The 19,168-nt window shown below is 52.6% G+C and overlaps 1 protein-coding gene across 1 annotated transcript in view; it reads right to left on the minus strand.

The window, feature by feature from the left end:
* Positions 1-1,665: 1,665 nt before the first annotated feature.
* Positions 1,666-19,168, minus strand: part of Tspan15 (tetraspanin 15) — a 45,139-nt gene continuing 27,636 nt past the window's right edge. The window contains exons 4-8 of the mRNA XM_057752031.1: positions 13,122-13,217; positions 10,172-10,288; positions 7,276-7,323; positions 5,759-5,875; positions 1,666-5,329 (exon numbers count right to left, since the gene is read on the minus strand). Coding sequence (XP_057608014.1) covers positions 5,180-5,329; positions 5,759-5,875; positions 7,276-7,323; positions 10,172-10,288; positions 13,122-13,217 — 528 coding nt within the window. The 3' untranslated portion in view covers positions 1,666-5,179. The remainder of the gene's footprint in view (positions 5,330-5,758; positions 5,876-7,275; positions 7,324-10,171; positions 10,289-13,121; positions 13,218-19,168) is intronic.

Consider the following 19,168-nt stretch of genomic DNA (forward strand, 5'->3'; position numbering starts at 1 on the left):
AGGATCCAAGTAGTTCTCTTTGTAAGGTTAATCCTATCACTTTTGGGATAATTGCTATTAATCTCTCCTAAAAAATTAGCACAAACTCTTTTGCCAAGGTTCATTGTCTTCCCATATTTTTAAAAATTTCATCAGTAGTAAAAGGCACTACAATCTCTGCTGGGTCTATACCTGCTAGTTGACGAAATCTCAGTTTTTTATAATGAATTCAGAGACTTTTTCCACATAAGTTTTTAATTTTTTAACTTGTTTTATGTGGTAAAAAGTTCCATTCTAAGATAATATCTTCCCTTTGCATTAAAATTCCTGTAGGGGAAATTCTGGAAGGCAATAACTAAAATGTAATTAAGATTTAGATTTACCCTATCCACATGTTTTTCCTGTAATTTTTCTTCAATGACAATCAATTTCTTTTCTGTTTCATCTGTTAATTCTCTGGGACTATTTAAGTCTTTGTCACTATCTAAAGTTTTGTTTAAATGAACTATTAGATCAGGTGTTATCCCAACAGCCGATCATAGACTGGAAATGTCTCCTAACAATCTTTGAAAGTCATTAAGGCTCTGGAATTTTTAATTTTCCTGGTGAGACGTATCTTCCACAATGATTGGAAATTACTGAACCACTTTTGGCTTGGGGACCTGAGAGAGTCCCCCCAAGGAGTTTCCTGATGTTATCGGGTTGCCTTGTCTGTCTTTTGTTGATCTGCATTTATTGGATCAAATTAATGTTATCCTTTTCAAGAGTATTAATTTTTTCAGGTAACTTGATTTTCGATGGTATTAATCCTGTTAGCTAGCTGTTCATTATTAATCTGTAAAGACTGTATTATTTCTAAAAGTGTCTCACTCTTGACTCTGTTATCAAACCATTTCTTAAGGATATAATATGAAGAAAAAAGAACTGAGTTCCAATATCCAATAAATGGATGTATCACAATAACCACATAAGGCTTGCAGAATACAATCCATAGTATCAGCAAAAAGGTTACTAAAATTTTCTATGGTAATATTGTCTGTCATTATATAACTTTCAAGTTTATTGATTTATTAATTAATCAAAGAGTTACCTGTGTTATGAGATCTGGTAAATTGTTTTAGTGTAATAATCTTTATTGTGCAGCAGGCAACCCATGGTGGCTCAACCCATGGTGGCACGAATAGTCCTGCACCACTTTGGTTTTCCACCTTGGTGCCGGTTAAATACTGACAAATATACTTTTCTTGACAAGTTAAAAGCAATTAAATCAATTCTGTACATGGAGCAAGGATCCCAGAATTCAGGAGGAGCAGGGGGCACAAACCAGAAGCTGTGCAAGTCACCACGTGGCAGGGCACAAGGCAGTGGTGGGAGGAAATGCGCACAAGTTTGGGGAATTTCCAAGTCACCTCACACTTAGCTCTGCTGTGGCAGGGTTTTACAAAACCGCTTAGTAGATGAAAGCAAGCCAGGCGGGCAGGAGTGGAGACCTCCTGGGCCATGGACTGTTTGTGGGCCTTCAGACTGGTCCGTCCACCTGGTAGGTGTGGAGTTGGGATCCAGGTGGGGCGCCAGATGAAGACCAATCTTGAAAAGAATTTCCACACTAGCTCACAATTGAGTGTAATAAAGGGTTATTTATTTAGGACTAGACACACAGATCACAATCTTCTGCTCAAACAGGGAACAGCAACCTAATCCAGCATCTGGAAGAGAGAGCTAGCACACACACACTTTATATCAGCACTTATAGTATAAGAGGCCATGCCCAAGTGGGCTAGTATCTACTGGCTGAAGAATTTCCTAGAGCAGGGGAGGGCTAGGAAGAAGGGATTAGGAGAAAATTGTAAGCAGAGACCCACGGTGGGCACTGATGATCAATGAAGTCAAATGATTACCATTTATTATCAGCAAAATCCGAATACAATTATCACAAGACAGAATGGAGAATGAGCTGAGTCACCAGCCGCTCCACTGCTGCTGTTCCCTGTTCCAAAGGGCACATAGGGCCCATGCATCCCTCAGCTCTGCCTGTCCATTCCCAATGCTAACCCCGCCTCTTAGACCAAAATGCTCCCTACAATTGGTTAGCGGACCAGTGACAGAATTCCTGTAACAGAACGTTCTTTAGAGCAATGAATGTGTTTATTATCTTAAATTGCACTGATGCTTTCATTGCTTCTGTCTGTCTCTTTAAACACTGGAGTCCCGTCTCAGTTACTTTTCTCATTGCTATGACAGCATATCTGAGAGAAGAAATTTAAGAAAAGGTTTATTTTGACCCACAGAAGGAAAGGCAAAAGGTGGCAGGGATACAGGACAAAACTACAGAGGTGTTTTATTTTGAATACAGTCCTCCTGCCTCAATCTTCTGAGTGCTGGATTTCAGGCATGCATCCCCCATGCTTGGCAAATTTGTACCCACTTGCATAAACCTTAAAAGGAAGTTTCCAGACAGTTTTTGGAATTTTCACATGAAATCAGTGCCCTGGGCTGGAGAAATTTAGAGTAGGAGGCTGAGTTTGCAAGTCAGGAGGACCCTGTCACAGGTAGGGGCTGAGGAATACTGGGAGAAACTGGCAGCCAGCAGCCGCTTTGATAGGTCAAGTAGGCACCTCAGCCATTGTCCCAGGTTTGAAATGCAATTGTCAGCATTCCCAAATGCATTTTCCTTGTAACGGAAATCTTTAAAACTGTCAGACAGTGGTGGTGCCTCCCAGCACTCAGGATGCAGAGGCGGGTGAATCTCTGAGTTCGAAGCTAACCTAGTCTACAGAGTGAGTTCCAGGATGACCAGAGCTACACAGAGAAATCGTGTCTCCAAAACAAAACCAAAATCTTCAAAACTGAAGCCCGCGTGGGTGGGTTAGGGTCTAGTCTTGGGAGACAAGGTGACACTGGGATCTTTGACATAGAGTCACAGAAAGGGGCCGTGGCAGAGAAGACCTCTGAAACTGGCTGGCAAAGCTCTCTCTGTGCGCTTTTGAGAGGGACAAGACAGGTTTGGAGGTCTGAGTGCACATGGGGAACTCAGGCTTGGAAGGGCAACAACCTCCAGCCCTGGTGGTTGTTAAGAGTCACCAGGCTCTGGCACTGTGGAGTAGCAGGCTTTTATAAGCAGACTCCAGAGTAGTCCCATACCCCCTCTGCGTGTCCTGGCCATGTTACTGTGCCACGAGTGTATAATGGCATTTCAATTGTATTTTAATAAATAAAGCCTGCCTGAAGATCAGAGAGTAAAACAGCCCCACTGGTCAGCCTTACAGACCAGGTAGTGGTAACTCACACCTTTAATCCCAGTAGACACACTAGTAGCCACAGAAACCAGGTGGTACATGCCTTTAATCCCAGACCTAGAGAGGATTATAAATCAGCAGGAAACATCTCTTAACACTCAGTCTCACTCTCAGATTCCTGGAGGCAGGATCGCCATTTCGGACTGAGGTCAAGGGAAGAGCCAGTAGCTGGCTGCTTTGCTTTTCGGATCTTCAGGTTGAACCTTAGTTTCTCTCCCTAAGTTTTTAATTAGTCGTGCCTCACAGGTGTCTGCCCTCTCCTCTGGGCACAGAAGAATTCTGAGAGCAACCAGAGCTAGAAGGCTCAACAGTCGGCCCTATGCCCAAGGCAAAGGGGCTCAGTGGGGCCCAGGATATAAAGAGCCTCCAGCCCCAGCATTCCATAACCAGGGTGTGGGGGTGCCAGCCTGTGATCCCAGCATTCATGAGGATGAAGCAGGAGAGTCTGAAGTTTAAGGCCATCCTTGGCTACACAGCTTGGACTACATGCAACTATCTCAACAACCAAAGGGGGATGGGCAGAAGCATCCATAGCATGGGAGCCACAGCCTCGTCAAGCCTGGTTTCGCACACCGAGGAGAGTCTATGGACAGACACAATTCAAGCAGAGATGCTATATAAGCAGTCCCGTGCATCCGCAAGTTACTTAACCACTCTGCCTGTTTCCTATCATCAAAACTGAGATAACAGGAAGGGCTACAAACAGCTACGAGCATTAGATGCCTTACCATTTATGCTAGATGTTTAGGCCTGGCCTCATGTGGCCTTTGATGTCCTCATTGCCGTAGTGCTCTTTTTAAAGCCCCGCCCCTGCCCTTCCCCATACCACTGAGATTCTCATTTTATTTCTACTGACCCATCTACTAAGAACGTCCCCGAAAACCTAGAACCCAGGCGGGGTTGGGAGTGACACATGCTTGTGTTGACGCTTCCTGCAAGACCTGCCATTTCCAGCAGGGGGCGACCAGCACCAAGCTTTGCTTGGCGTGAGTCCCTGGATACAACCTGCGGATTCCTACCAAGGATTTTCTATATAACACGGGTAGATTTGCCGTCGCAGATCTCCTTCCCGAGTCCTGGGCTCAGCTACTTCTCCGTGTGACCATTTCTCCACCTATGGCGTTTTATGCCTTACCATTCAGCCTCAGTTTCCCCTAGTGTGTGAAATACTAGCGCTGTCCATGCTGCCCCCCTGGCCTCAGTTATACCAATCTTCACTCCAGAGCAGCTTCTCCTTCAACCCCTGCACCAACGAGAGACTTTCAAATAATAGAAATGAAAGACCACCATCCCCCCCAAAATCACATCTTTATTGTTTGATTAATGAGCTGACTCAGAGGGAAGAGTGAACTGGGGAGGGGGAGTGGGAGTGGCCAGTTTTGAGTAGCCAGAAACTCTTGTTAATTGTGTACAAAACATGAATGTTATTTTTTAAAAAACCACGTAGAAAATAGGTGGGCAATGCAGGAGCCTTACAGAGGGCTCAAGGCACCTGGAAATTTGAGACATGGTCCAACCGCACATCTGGCTCAGTGGGACTGGGACTGAACCCAGCACTTTCTCCTCTCTCCTGAAAACCACCGCAGAACTGCTCCTGAAGGGGCGGGGCGTAATGACCACTGGCCAAGGCACTGTGAAAAATAAACTGAGCCCATCCTGTGCCCTGAACTTCCTTCTTTGGGGCCCAGAACTGGAGCTGGGTTATCCCTATCCCCTGGGGTTCCGCAGGCTCAGCCATCCCCTGGGAGGAGTGGCCATCGGACACTGTACACGGGCACGTACACCCTGGGCTTTGGTCGGCGCCTCAAGTGGGCAGGGGACCTGGAGCTCCTCTGTCTGGCTTGTGTAGACAGGAGTGTGCCGTGCAGTACAGTCCTGCTGAGGCTGCTGTGCCCGACCAAGTCCTAACTGGGATAGCACAGACAGCACCCAGTGCCTGCTGTGTCCACGCTGGACTTGGCACCAGGTCCCAGCAATCCGTCGGTGACCGAGTGCTCCAAGATAATGTCCTCCACTCGGGTGATGTACAGCAATGTCAGCAACACACCAAAGAACTGAGGATGGAGAGGGGGCGGGTGAGAGCCTGCTGACACATGGGCATCCCTTCCAAATAGTTCCCCCATGACACAGGGTGGCCAGAGAAATTGAGGCATCCTCCCACCCACTGCCCAGGCAGCTCCAGGCTAGACCTCTTCTGTCCCTCCCAGGAACATGGAGACTTCCCTGTACCTCACTATCTGGGCCTTCTGCCTCCAGCCCAGCTCTGTCACTTTATTCAGGACCTTGGAAAGTCCTACCACCTCTGTTAAGTGGCTGTGGTAACCATATAACCTCACTGGTGGGCTGAAGCCAGAGTCAATACTAAGTGAGCAGTTGAGGCTATTCCATTTGTCTCTCCTTGCAGACCCTAGCCCTCTCTCAGGGGCTCTAGACTTCCACCTTCATCACCCAGCTGGCTTCACCTGTCCCCACAGACTACCCACCTGAGGAAGCAGGATGCCCAGTAAGAGACCTGCCATGATAGTGTAGTTGTCCATGAACCATATCAACACGGCGTTGGTGCAGCCCCGCACGTGAATGACGTTCTGGGCACTCAGGCGCTGTGCAGGAAAAGGGTGTCAGCACAGGACCCTGGGTTTTCTAGTACTGCTCCTGAGACAGCACTGAGGACACTGAGGCAGTACTTTGGAGGTCAGTACTGCTGGGAACTGAAGGATGACAGAGTATACCCACATGCTTCTCAGATGCCTCCCAGCACTGTACACTATCACCACAGCCAAAAGCCAATTCCAGATATATGTGGAAAAACAACAAAACCCCACAACTACATGGTTTTAATGTACAGGGAAGCTTCTAGAATTACTGTTAGATTTTTCCACAAGTGGAACATTCCTCACCATGAAACTTTGCTTCATCCCATAATTATTAAACAACATCATTTGGGGGTGTGGCTGCTGGCAGGCTGCCCCTCTTCCAGTGGATGGACCCACCTCACGCATATATGGGCAACACTAATTGGACCCAGTGGGTTATTTAAAAAAGAAAAAGACTGGGCACAGTAGTGTACACCTTTAATCCTAGCACCCAGGAGGCAGAGGTGGGAGAATCCCGGGGAACTTAAGGCTGACCTAGTCTACATATATGAAGTTCCACATCAGCTAGGGCTACATAGAAAGACCCATCACCTTAGCTTCCTGAGGAGTTGCCCAGAAAGCTGATGCAGGGGGATATCAGGGAAGGACTTGCTCTACCCCAGGGCCTTTGGGATCCCAGGCAGGCAGTGCCAGTGTGACCTGTCAACAAACTACAGGACTGGGCAGGCAGCCTGGGAGGGGGCCTGTAAGGGAATGGATGTCTCACACAGATAAGCCTGCCTGGGCTATGGACCCAGCAACCTGGGCAGGTGCCTCCCCTGTCCCCCACACCCGGCTCCCTGGGCCCTCATGTGACTGAAAGTCAGGGAGAGCTGGGAAAGCTGAGCAGCCAGGAGCCCTGTGCTAGAGACCCTCCATCAGCTGGGGGGTGGGACAAGAGACCCTCCATCAGCTGGGGGGGGGCAAGAGACCCTCCATCAGCCTGGGGGGGACACAAGAGACCCTCCATCAGCCTGGGGGGTGGGACAAGAGACCCTCCATCAGCTAGGGGGTGGGACAAGAGACCCTCCATCAGCTGGGGGGGGCAAGAGACCCTCCATCAGCCTGGGGGGGACACAAGAGACCCTCCATCAGCCTGGGGGGGGACACAAGAGACCCTCCATCAGCCTGGGGGGGACACAAGAGACCCTCCATCAGCTGGGGGTGGGACAAGAGACCCTCCATCAGCTGGGGGTGGGACAAGAGACCCTCCATCAGCTGGGGGTGGGACAAGAGACCCTCCATCAGCTGGGGGTGGGACAAGAGACCCTCCATCAGCTGGGGGGTGGGACAAGAGACCCTCCATCAGCTGGGGGGTAGGACAAGAGGAACGCCATTTCTGGTACGGAAGGTTTTTAAGCCCTTACCTCCTTGTCGATTGTTTTGTAGCCGCACATGGTGTTGACGACATCTGTCTGGAACAGAAACATATCACAAGCCATGACTCTACGGGCTGTAATCCAAGGGACACGCCTTTTACAGGTGAAAGAGCCGAGGGGTGGGTGTACAGTCTGGTGTGGAGGGAGCTGAGATTTTCCACCTCCATCAGCAGGTTCCAGCCTGTTTCTTAGTTACATTCTCAAGAAATGCCCAGTGGAGAGCCAAGGGCAGACCCGCCGCCCTCCCTGGGGGTCCCTGTGGGAGATAACCCCTCTTCAATTGCAATCCAGCTCTTAGCTAGAAGCACTCCTGAGGCACCTCCGCCCCTCTGCTGACCCATCTGTATTTCCCAGTCCGGCCAGGCTGTTTCCACTTCATGGCTCTTAGAAAGGAAGGAACTACTCAAACCACAACAGGGCCCCCTGCCAGCTGTGGTTTACCTGAGGGCAAGGCTGGGCCACTGGCCACGCTTCCCTGCCCTATCAACACTGCGTTCACCACCAGGGTCATAGCAGTTCCTCTCTGAAAAAAGGCTCACACTCCAGGGCTCCTTGCTGACTGATTTACACAAGGCAACCCTATGGCTGGGCTCTAGGGTTGCCTTGTGTAAACCAGAAATCAAATTCCTTTCCAAGTAGGCCCCATGACACTTCCCATCATTGCCTGTGCCCTGTTTGGTCACATCTTCAGTCATTAGGGGAGAGGTGGAGTCCCAGGTCCAGCCTGGATCCAGTTTGGGTCCCTGCATATGTAAGTGAGGCCTCTGTTTGGCCAGAGAGCCTGTGGTGCCAGTGACAGGGAGGCGAGAAATAGAGTGGCCAGCATGCCCTCGGGCATCGCTTCCGGGATCCAACCCCAAGAGGATAGAGAGGAGGTGGCACTTGATAGAGACAGGGGTGGGGTGGGGAAGTGGATGAAATGGTCCCCCCCCACCCCGGGCAATTCTGGAAAGTCAGGGACCGTGACCTGGGAACCTGCTGTCACAGGGACAAGTGCACGAAAGGGCTCTGGCCAGGGTGACACTGCTTACGACCCCAGTCCCAGATGTCATCAGATCATTCAAAGCGGCAGGACTTGGTGTGGGCACAGAACAACCTTTCTCAGTTATGACACTCCCCCGGGTGCTCTCAGACCCAGCAGTGCCCAGAGCTCACATGGCACTGACCCCCGAGGGAAGGGCCAGCCATTCACTCAATGAACAAAGGTTAGCAGGCATTTGTTGATATCAGTCTCCATTTTAGGGGCTTGGTGCACAGTGGACAAAACGAAGCCCCCCGCCTCAACACTGGTAGCCTAGAGAGAAGGCGATAGACGCGACTAGGGAATGACATAGCTGAGAAAGAGGCAGCAATAGAGACCTCTCTGGGCAGCTGGAGGTGGGATTGCATGACGCCAGGGTATGGTAGTGTGAGAGCCTGGCTCCCTTGCCTCGGCGCGAGTCAACTTGGAGGGATCATATGTATGGATTTAGCGGAGACTCGCACCCAAATGGCAGCGAACCTCCGCCACTGCTCACACCCCCACCCTCTCCCCTGCCGTCTGCCCTGCTGCTGTGGCTGCTCCCTTGGAACTTCCTGCTCCACTCTTGCTTGCTGCCAGCACCTCAGCGCTGACCTGTGTCATTCATGAGGACACCAGCCTGTGGTCTTCAGGGTACCGCCTTGAATCTCCCCTACCTCAGTCTGATATCTGGTCACACATGCCTTCCTGCTCTTTCTCAAACACACCAGGGCAATTCCTACCCTAGGACCTTTACACCTGACACTCTCTCTGCTGGGGATCCCCCTCACCGAAAACACTTGTGCAACTTACTCCCCCACTCCTTCGGGGTTTTCCTCACAATCCACCTCTGTATCTAAAACTGCAGCCTCCCTGAATGTTCCTTAGTGTCTCCTTCAAACCTCTGTCACTTACATTGTCAGTTTCTCTCACTAAATCGTCACCATTTGGGCAGAGACTTCTACGTGTGCCTGCAGTCCCTCCAGAGCCTAGCCATATGTCTGGCACACAGTAAGTCTTCAGTCAATGGTTGCTGAATGAATGAGTAAATGAAGGAAGACACACTGGGCTTCCACAATTCATCTTGGACACCCAAAGTGCATCCACAGGTGAAGTAGTTCAAGGTCACCTTCCGCAGTTCTCTGCAAACCCAGGGAACCTTCCACAGCACTCATCGGCCTCAGAGGCCTAGGGTTTCCAAAGTCCCTCCACCCCGCCTTTCACAGGGCAAGTTCATTTGGCACTGGTCCAGACTTTGGGCAGAAGCCCCGCCCACAGCCACTCTGTTCCCCTGGTGACTGGCTGGGGTGGTAAGCACAGCTGTTGGAACCATCAACAAGAGACTTTGTGCGAGGGTGTGTGCATGGGGGTTGGGGGAGTAATTGTGAGGCTTTTGTTTCCGGCTCTGGTCCAGAAACGGGGCAGTGCCTGATAGACTTGTCATACATCAGGACTGACGGCGTGGTGACGGCACAGCTCAGCATCCCAGATGGCTGGGGAAACAGCTGAGAGGCTCCTGCCAGGGAAAGGTGGAGGCTGGCGTTTACATCACCATGTCCCTGCTGGCCACAGCTCTGCTCACCATGCCTGCACTGTACGGGGTGGAGCTAGCTGCCCTGCTGGGCGCCTGGCCTGACACAGCTGCATTCCATGCCAGCCCGGCCAACCTTGGGCAAGTCTTCTAGAGAGGGTTTGTAACATTGCCTCTGGTCTCCCCAGGTCTCCCTTTGCACCCCTGCTGTGGACACAAAGAGCCTGGGCCAGGCCATGCACATGCTCCAGTGATGCTCACTGACACACTCCCAGAGGAAGCTGCCCATCCAGCTCCCCTCTGCCAGAGCCCGACCAGCTGGGGGATCCTGCACCCAGCACCCCTGCGGTTACCGTGTTCCTGATGCAGCAGGTGTAGGGCACCCCGCAGGCCAGGGGCCCGGGGGCGCTGCAGTCATGGTACTGGTTTTTGCTCCAGTCTCTGTAGTCCTCCCCGCCGCAGCACTTGAACTGAGGAGGAAAACACACTGATTTGAGTCATTGGCAAAGCCAGGGTCAGTGTGTGTCGGGGGTGGGGAGGGGGGAGTACCAGGAGGGGTTCAGAGTGCCAGGCTGAGGGTGGGAGTGTCAGGGTGAAGGTCGGAGTGCTAGAGTGGGAGTGGGAGGGCCAGGGTGGGGGTGGGAGGGCCAGGGAGGGGGCGGGAGGGCCAGGGAGGGGGCGGGAGGGCCAGGGAGGGGGCGGGAGGGCCAGGGAGGGGGCGGGAGGGCCAGGGAGGGGGCGGGAGGGCCAGGGTGGGGGCGGGAGGGCCAGGGTGGGGGCGGGAGGGCCAGGGAGGGGGCGGGAGGGCCAGGGAGGGGGCGGGAGGGCCAGGGTGGGGGCGGGAGGGCCAGGGTGGGGGCGGGAGGGCCAGGGAGGGGGCGGGAGGGCCAGGGTGAGGGCGGGAGGGTCAGGGTGAGGGTGGGAGGGTCAGGGTGAGGGCGGGAGGGCCAGGGAGGGGGCGGGAGGGCCAGGGTTGGGGGCAGGAGGGCCAGGGTGGAGGTCCAAGTGCCAGGGTGGGGGTGGGAGTGCCAGGGTGGGAGTGCCAGGGCCTCATGAAGCCATCTTCTGTTAGGCCAGAGGAATCAAAAGTGGCATGGCCATACAAAAAGGGGTGAACTCTCTACCCTGGAAAGCCATGCACGGTAAGGCAGGACTACTTCAATTGGACACCAGGTGCTGACTAGACACTGGAAAGGGAGTCTCCCTGGCAACCGATCTGCATCCTTCTCCATCTTCAAGCCCCTGGGGTAGGGGTCTGGCCGGAGAAGACAGCCTCAGAGGCCAGGTCCTATGGAAGCCCTGCTCTATCCTGACCTTGGAGATCAAAATAAACTGCCATAGTCTCCCCCTCCCACCTTTCCTTTCTGTACCAGGGCCAGCTTGGGGTGGGGGGTGGAGTGCAGCAGAGAGCAGTTCTACAGAAGGACCAGCTGGATGACTTCCTCCTGGACACTGTACAGACAAGGTAAAATCACCCTGGGAGATAGACCCTACTGGCTCAGTGATGAGAGCCACGGTCAAGCATGCAGGCATGCCTGGATTCCCAGCAGGAGGAATAGTACAGTGTGGAGCCAACCTGGGCTACATAGTGAATTCTAGGACAGCCTAGGATACAGGATAAGACTCTCTCAAAAGCAAAAACAAAAAACAAACAAACTATCCCAAAACTACCTGGGGGAGGGTGTGACCAGGAAGGGGTGCTGTATACCTGGGCACAGGGAAGGCAGGGGAGGGGGAGGTGACTTTATGTTGGGAGGACAGGAAAGACTGCTCAAAGGAGAGGACATGTCATCTGAAACACGAACAAGGAAGAGACAGTCAACACGTATGTGCAAAGGCCCTGTACTTCAGCAGTGAGTGGAAAAATCCGTCAGTGGAGGGGATAAGGTTCAGAGAACAATGTGGAAAGATCCATCATCCAGAGTAAACAGAGGTCTGGGACTGTTCCAGGAGCGGGAAGCTGAAGGAGCGTGTGGTGGGAGTCCAGGTAGACAGCATCTGGACACCCTTCAGCCGTCTCCACGGTGCCCTGTTGGCCACCAGGCCTTCCTTGGGATCCACAAGTGCCTATCTGCAGTGTTGTACAAGGGCCATGTGTTCTGTTGCTGGACAAGATACATTCAAATCCCCCCATCGACACCCCGGGTGTGTGACCAAGGGCAAGGGGATCAGCCTCTCTGGGCCTCGGACGCTTGTCTGCTAGGAAGAGCAATGCTGGCTCTGTGGGGCCCAGCTGGACTGTAAGAAAGGCCCTGAGGGTAGCATTCGGCTGCTTGTCTGCTAGGAAGAGCAATGCTGGCTCTGTGGGGCCGAGCTGGACTGTAGGAGAGGCAGTGAGGGAAGCCTTCTGCACAGGCCCAGTGAGCATTAGTCACCTCCTGCCCCCACCCCCGGAGAAATGACATCTCTGGGCCAGCTAAGGGCTGGTTCCAACAAAAGCATCTACCAGGAGAATGACTAGGTCCTCCCAGCCTGGGCTGCCAGGCACACGGACGGCAGGAAGCAATCTCCCAGAAGCTGCACCTGTTTCTCCTACAGAGAGACACAGAGCCACAGGCCCCAGGGTGTGGTGAAGTTAGCCTCCACTGAAGGCTCAGGGGACCAGGAACACCCACTGCCAGGCTCGGGAAGGGCCTGTGACCCTCCAACATCACTGTCCCCACCCAGTGAGTGAGGGTGACCCCCACTGCACTGGCTCTGCTCTGAGCATTTCAGAAAGAAGCTGAGCAAGTCACGGCCACTGTGAAGCGAGAGACCAGAACTGGCCCCATGGCGCGGACGAGAAACCTACACCTCAGGACAAACAAAAGGCAGGCCAGCCCCAGGGAAGGGTGACCCCACTTCCACCCACAAACTGGGCTGGGCCTCGGGGAGAGGGACAGTGTCCCAAGAGGACACACCATCGTCATCACATTCAAAAGTGTGTGAGAGGGATGGGAGGGGTCTTGTCCCATGTCCAACCGGGAGAGCTGGGATTAGGAGAGAGTTTTCTCCCCACCTTTGCTGAAGTAAACTCTCCACACCAGAGGGACTGGGTCCAGTAGGCTGGACCCTGAGGGAAGGTCAGCTAGTCCCGAGAGAAGGAGATCCCTGTCTTCTAGGGGCTGGGCCCTACAAAGTAGCCAGAGTGACATCTGGCCTTGTGAGTTGTTCCCCCGTGTTTGAAGGGCCACCCACAGGCCAGCCACCTGCATTGGAACTGTATAGGTCAGCTGGCCCTTCACCCCACTCTCTGGAACAGAGACTCAGGACAGGGACAAGGGTCCTGGAGGTGCCCCTCAGACCCCATGCTCCCCGTGTCACCTTCTTCTGAACAAAGTCCATGATGTTCTTGAAGTCCAGGTCGTCATAATAGTTCTCAATTCCTCTCCGAATGTTGTCGTTCAGGAAGTCAATGGTCTATATGGAAGGAAACAATACCGCCAAGGAGAAGGAGCATACATCAGGGGTTAGGCCCAGGTTATTCTAGAAGTCCAGGATAGCACAGCAGGTAGCCAACGGTTCCCACCTACCTGAACAGGTCTCCCCCACGCCCCACCCTGAACACCCGAGACTACCCAGCTCACAGATATTCCCCAGGTTTCGAAAGCCCAGGTCCTGAGAGCCTGGCCTGCCAGGCTCCAACTCTGAAGAGCAGTGTGCTAGAGCTGGGCCTCGACTCTCCTGATTTCTGGCAGGTATTCTCTCCTCTGCCCAACAACAGGCCTGAGCTGGAATCTTCCTTTGATGCTCCAGCCCCTCAGCCACACTCTCATCATCCAACCTCTTGCTTTATGAAGAAGGAAACTGAGGTCCCAGGGGAAGAGTACTATGGAGCTGGGAGAAAAGGGAGATAGAGAACAGACTGCCCTGGGTCACAGAGCGGGCTGGTCAGGACTGGAATCCAGGTCCCCTGACCCCCATCGTGGGCCTCTCTCTTCATCACTCTGTGCTCTGACCCTCAGGCCACACAGTCTCCTCCCAGTTTGGGCACAGTCAATCTCCACCCGGAAGGGCACTGGAACGCCACCCTCTCCCAGTCACGCTGGGCTCTCAGGATCAACAGCCGGTTGTTGTGCTGAGGTCTCCAGAATACAAAGGCTCCACAGCAGGCAGGGCTGGGGTGGGAGAGTAGGCAGCTCAGTCACAGGCTTGTTGTGACAATCGGAGCTTTCAGAGCAGAGGCAGAGTACCAGCAGAGACTGGGGACAAAAGGCATTCTTGGCTCTGGTACAGGACAGAGGAGCCAGACAATTCCTGGGGGAGGCACCATGAGGTACGCCGGGATGGCAGGGGCCAGCTTCTAGGCCCTGTTAGGGCTGAGTTTCCCATTTGTGAACCAACCCTGGGGACCTTCCAGACCTAAGCATTAGCGATAAAGCTAAAAGGGCCATCAAGTCTCATGGTTAAGGCCATAGACCCTGCTGCCACCAGGCCCCAGGTACTTCTTTTAATCTCCAAGCCTCCTTCTCTCATCCACAAAATAGGGAGACAAAGACAGTCAGCCTTCTGGGGGTGATAGGAGTTTGAACCCCTGAAAGTGCTCATTCATGGATGCTGGGTACATGGTCGGTCCCGATAACACAGACATCTCTGCATGTGGGAAACAGGTCCTGGGGGAGGGGGGACCTCATATGGCCACAGAGGAAGCTCAGTCCCCAGGGGAGCTAAGGCCTACCCCTTGCCCAAAGAACCTCCTGCCAGAGCGGTAGCCCCTAGTATGAGCATCCTGGAGCCTATATGAGACACTTGCAGCTCTGAGATCAGTATGCTTCATCCAAGGTCCCCCCAAATGACCAAGATGCCAGCCCACCAGCCCACCACACTCCAGGTTACAGGCTAAGAAGCCCGGGGTTCAGGTGCGGCTAAGTGAGGGCAGGGCCTGACTTGGAGGTCTGGAGGCCCTCCCCTCCCCCACACCTCTGCTGGTGACCAGCGGCAGCATAGACCCGAACAGGAAAGAGAAGCCACAGGCTTCTACAAGAGTTTCTGAGGTCACCAGCACACAGCCCTTTGTGGGTCTGGCACCGGACCCCAGGGTAGGGGTTGAGTGGCCCACCTGCCTGTCAGCCACACTGCATAGGCAGAACTAGGACCAACCAAATCTTAGCCTGACCTCCCATCTAACCTTGCCTGCCTGGTCTTCTGGGGGATGTGGTGACAGGCCAGCTGGCCGGGGTGGGGTGGGAATGAATAAGAAACAGGACATGAGGGTGAGGTCTGTCTGCCACCCGAGGGGGTGAGGGAATGAGCTCACAGCCCTACCCATGCACTGCAGGGCTTCATGGGTTGAGCTAGGGCATGTGGGTGACACCAGGGACTTGCCTCAGCCACGAGGGAGGAAATGTGATGTGACAGCCTCTTTCCACTCTTTGGGCACACTGGGGACACAGAGCTCACTCACCATGGTCCTCCCTTTCTACCTCAGCCATTCTAGATCTCCATGGAGGCCCTTCGCTCAGGGCAGGCCATGGCGTAGATGAGGGCAGGGGGCACAGTGGCCAGGGTAGACTGGTAGCCTGTGGGGTCAGTCGGTCTGTCATCTGTCTGTCTGTCCGTCCGTCCGTCCGTCCGTCCGTCCATCCATCCATCCACCCATTCTCTCTCTCTCTTGCATTCTCCCTCCTCTGCTAAGTCTTGCTAGGATCCGAGGTATGTGCTGGTCCCACCAAGACAGACCAACACATCAGGAAACCCCATATACCCATATGAGGACCATCTTCCCATCCAGGAAGCTGTACTGCTCCTGTTATGGGGGAAGGCCCTGCAGGAAACCTTCCTGACCAGACACGGGGGAACAGATAGTCCTGGCCCGGCCAGCTCAATGAGATGGTTCTTGGCGTTGTTTTTGGCTGCTGCAAACCTGCACTACTCCTGGAATTGTGCATGTGGTGTGTTTCCTAGAAACATGAACAAGACATCAAGGTGGTCCCTTGGCTGTGGCCATTGAAAAGATGTAACAAATTCCCATGATGCACTTGGGTTGTGCAGTTTCCAAATCATAAAGTGTTTGCTACTGTTCACAGCACCTATGATGCACGATTCAAGGGAGCTGGGGTCAATCAAAAGAGGGACAGGAACAGAAGAGGAAACTCTAACTTCTGCAGCTGCTGCCGGCGGCCAGCCACACCACACCCAACTCTCAACCAGGTCACCCCAACAGCAGCTACTTCAGCCCGCAAGCTGCCTTTCACCAGGGCAGGCACATACCACAACGGGCACATGACCTGGAGCAGGCAAACATCAAAGGCCACGTGACTTCTCAAAGTGTGTTATGGCATCAGAGGAAGCCATGCAGACCTATCCTTTCCAGAATTCTCCTTTAAATCTGGATTTCTAGCCTTGGATGCCCCCGCCACACCCCCCAAGGAAGTCTTAGACTATTTTAAACGGATGGAGGTGTGTGTGGTACAGCTTCCTGTGCAGGAGCCAAGTGTGAAGGAGTTCAAGAGCATCCCACAGGCTGGCTGCTCCAGGATACAGCCCCAATGTGGATAAAAGAAATGTTCTGGGCCTCTCTGCAGGCTGTCCAAAGCTCCTGTCACTTTCTGGACAGCGCTTCAGACCTCAGGCAGTTGTATATATGTCCAGGTGCTTAGCCAAGGGGACCATAGAGCCACCAGCTTTCTCCTGCCCCTGACTTCAAGATATTCTAAGTGCCAGCTAGTATGCTATGCCAGGATAAGATAACCAAGGGGATGCTGCCTGCCAATCTCTGACCTGGCATCAGGAATGACCAAGGCATACTCTGATCAAGACAGAAAGCCATCTGAAGTCATCTTGTTCTGCTGGGAGAGGTGGCAGGGGGCCTGGGGGATGAGTACAGACCTACCAGATAGCACAAGACCCTCCAGTGTTTATGCTCCGTTTTGCCATCTCTGACACCCCGATGCCCTCTTGATGAAACCCAGAGCAAGCTAGGCCAACAGTTAAGAATGGAGACTATAGCTCAGGTTGTGGGGTCACCAAGTCCCCTTACTATGCTCAGGGTCAAAGCACCGGACATTTTTCTGCTGGCCCCTACTTGACTCCCCAGCACACACCACACACATGCACAGATGGGGAGACCCTGCACTCTGCTTGCTGGGTCCCCCTGTGTGCAGATACCTCACCTAGCACAGGGGCAGTTTCTTCTCATATCTAAGCATCCAACACTGAACTTCTTCTACAATGGCTAAAGAAATCTGCCTTCTCCTGAGGAAGCAGGACTTGGGTGACTTGGGCACCCCCTCCTCCTCTTCTCCATCCCCTCCTCACCACCGGCCCCTCCCCCACCCAGCAGCATCTTCTTCCTCCAGGCTCAGCACTGGCCTGGCTCCTCTCTGACAAATCACTTGCAGAGAGCCAGAAGGGGCTCAGTGGTTGTTTTTGTTGTTGCTGCTGTTTGTGTTGCTTGACGTAGCATTCCCCACCAGCACCACAAAAAACGAGAAAGAAAACTTTAGAAGCTAGAAAAAAGTAATAGAGAAAAATCAACCCACCCCACCCCTCTGGTTCCAGCAGTTTCTCCCGATTTTTTTTTTCTAATTTTTGAAATAAGGAATTACTATGTAACCTACATATGCCTCAAAGTTGCAATTCTCCAGCTTCAGCCTCCAGAAGTTCAGGGATTACTGGTGTGAGCCGCCATGTCTGCTGTGTTCAAACAACATTAAATATTATATATCGTGATTTTTTTTTTTTAATTTTGAGACAGGGTCTTGCTATATTCCCCTGGCTAGTCTGGAACTCACTATGCAGATCAGGTTGGTCCCAAAGCCTCAGCCATCCTCCTCCTGTTTCAGTCTCCCCGGTCACGGGACCGGAAATGGTCCCACAGACATAGGCATGTGTCACTGTTTTATATGTTTACTTTCTTTTGTTCCTGGTTCCTTGCTCGTGACCCCGTTCATCAAGGCAGGCAAAACAAACAGAAACAAGCCGGGCGGTGGTGGCGCACGCCTTTAATCCCAGCACTCGGGAGGCAGAGGCAGGCGGATCTCTGTGAGTTCGAGACCAGCCTGGTCTACAAGAGCTAGTTTCCAGGACAGGCTCCAAAACCACAGAGAAACCCTGTCTCGAAAAACCAAAAAAAAAAAAACCAAACAGAAACAAACCTAGAAGCTCTGTTCCCCAAGGAGGGTCACAGAAGTGGTCACCTGCCCCACTTTCAGGGCCACAGAGACCAGCTCTGAGCCATTCTCATCTGGTAAGGTCATTCCAGAGAGGTCCATGGCAAACCCACAAGAAAATGATGAAGAATCTTCAAACAGGCTTCCCCGCCTGCTCTGACAGTCCTACCTACACAATGGTCTTCATAACGACCCAAAGGGACAGTGGGGGGAACTCAACATGGGGTGGTCCTACAGGGTAGAGCGTTGGGAAAGGTGCTGACCAAGAGAACATCTCTTCTCGTCCTTTAGAATGGCTTTGACATGATTTGTTGTTGTTGTGTTGTTTCTTTGTTTTGTTTTGCTTTTTGAGATAGAGTCTCTCTAGCTTTGTAGCCCTGGCTGTTCTGGAACTTATTATGTAAACCAGGTTGGCCTTGAACTCACAGAGATCAACCTGCTATTTGTCCTGGGTCCTGGGTGCTGGGATTAAAGGTATGTGCCTTTGGCATGTTTTGTTTAGTTTTGAGACGGGATTTCAAGTAGCTGAGGTTAGCCTCAAATTTACCAAGTCGTTGTGGGACAGCCCTGAATTCCCTCACAAACTATGAAGCACACATTTCATGGCCATGGAGCCCATAGGGTGTGGGGATAACTAGAAAATCATTCCTGACCCAGGCCTTGGCTTCCTAAGCTGTGAGGACTGAAGGTCCCAAGAGGCTCCCAAGGCAGTGGCCTTCACTCAGCTCAGTTCCCTCATTTAAAAGAAGGAAGTGATGTCATGGCCATGACTGACCTTTAAAGCACTGGGAAATGACAAACCTGACAGCCTTGGAGAGGCATGCTGGAACCAGGACTAGCTCTCTTGGAAAGGACAGGTTTATTAAAGCCATGAACGGCCCTGACCATGAGCTGTCCCTGGGGCTCAGCCAGGAAAGTGCTAACCTAGACCCCTGTAAGACCACTGGCCAACTGAGAGACCTGCTGACCACACAGGAAAACATAGACAACTATAAACAACTGGAATAAACACCTCTCTCTACTCAAGACTGCTGGGGGATGAACCAGTACCAGCTTAGAAGACATGCTCTGAAAAGCAGAGAGAAGAAACAACTCAAGGGGCCTGGGGTGTGGTGGCACACGTCTGTGACCCCAGCTCTGGGGAGATGCAGGCAGTAGGCTCAAGGTCATCCTTCCTACACAGCTAGTTTGAGGCCAGCAGACTATGGAGACCCTGTCTCAGAAAACAAAACACACACACACACACACAAATATACACAC

Source organism: Chionomys nivalis, chromosome 19 (genome assembly GCF_950005125.1).
Source record: "Chionomys nivalis chromosome 19, mChiNiv1.1, whole genome shotgun sequence".
Taxonomy (NCBI): domain Eukaryota; kingdom Metazoa; phylum Chordata; class Mammalia; order Rodentia; family Cricetidae; genus Chionomys; species Chionomys nivalis.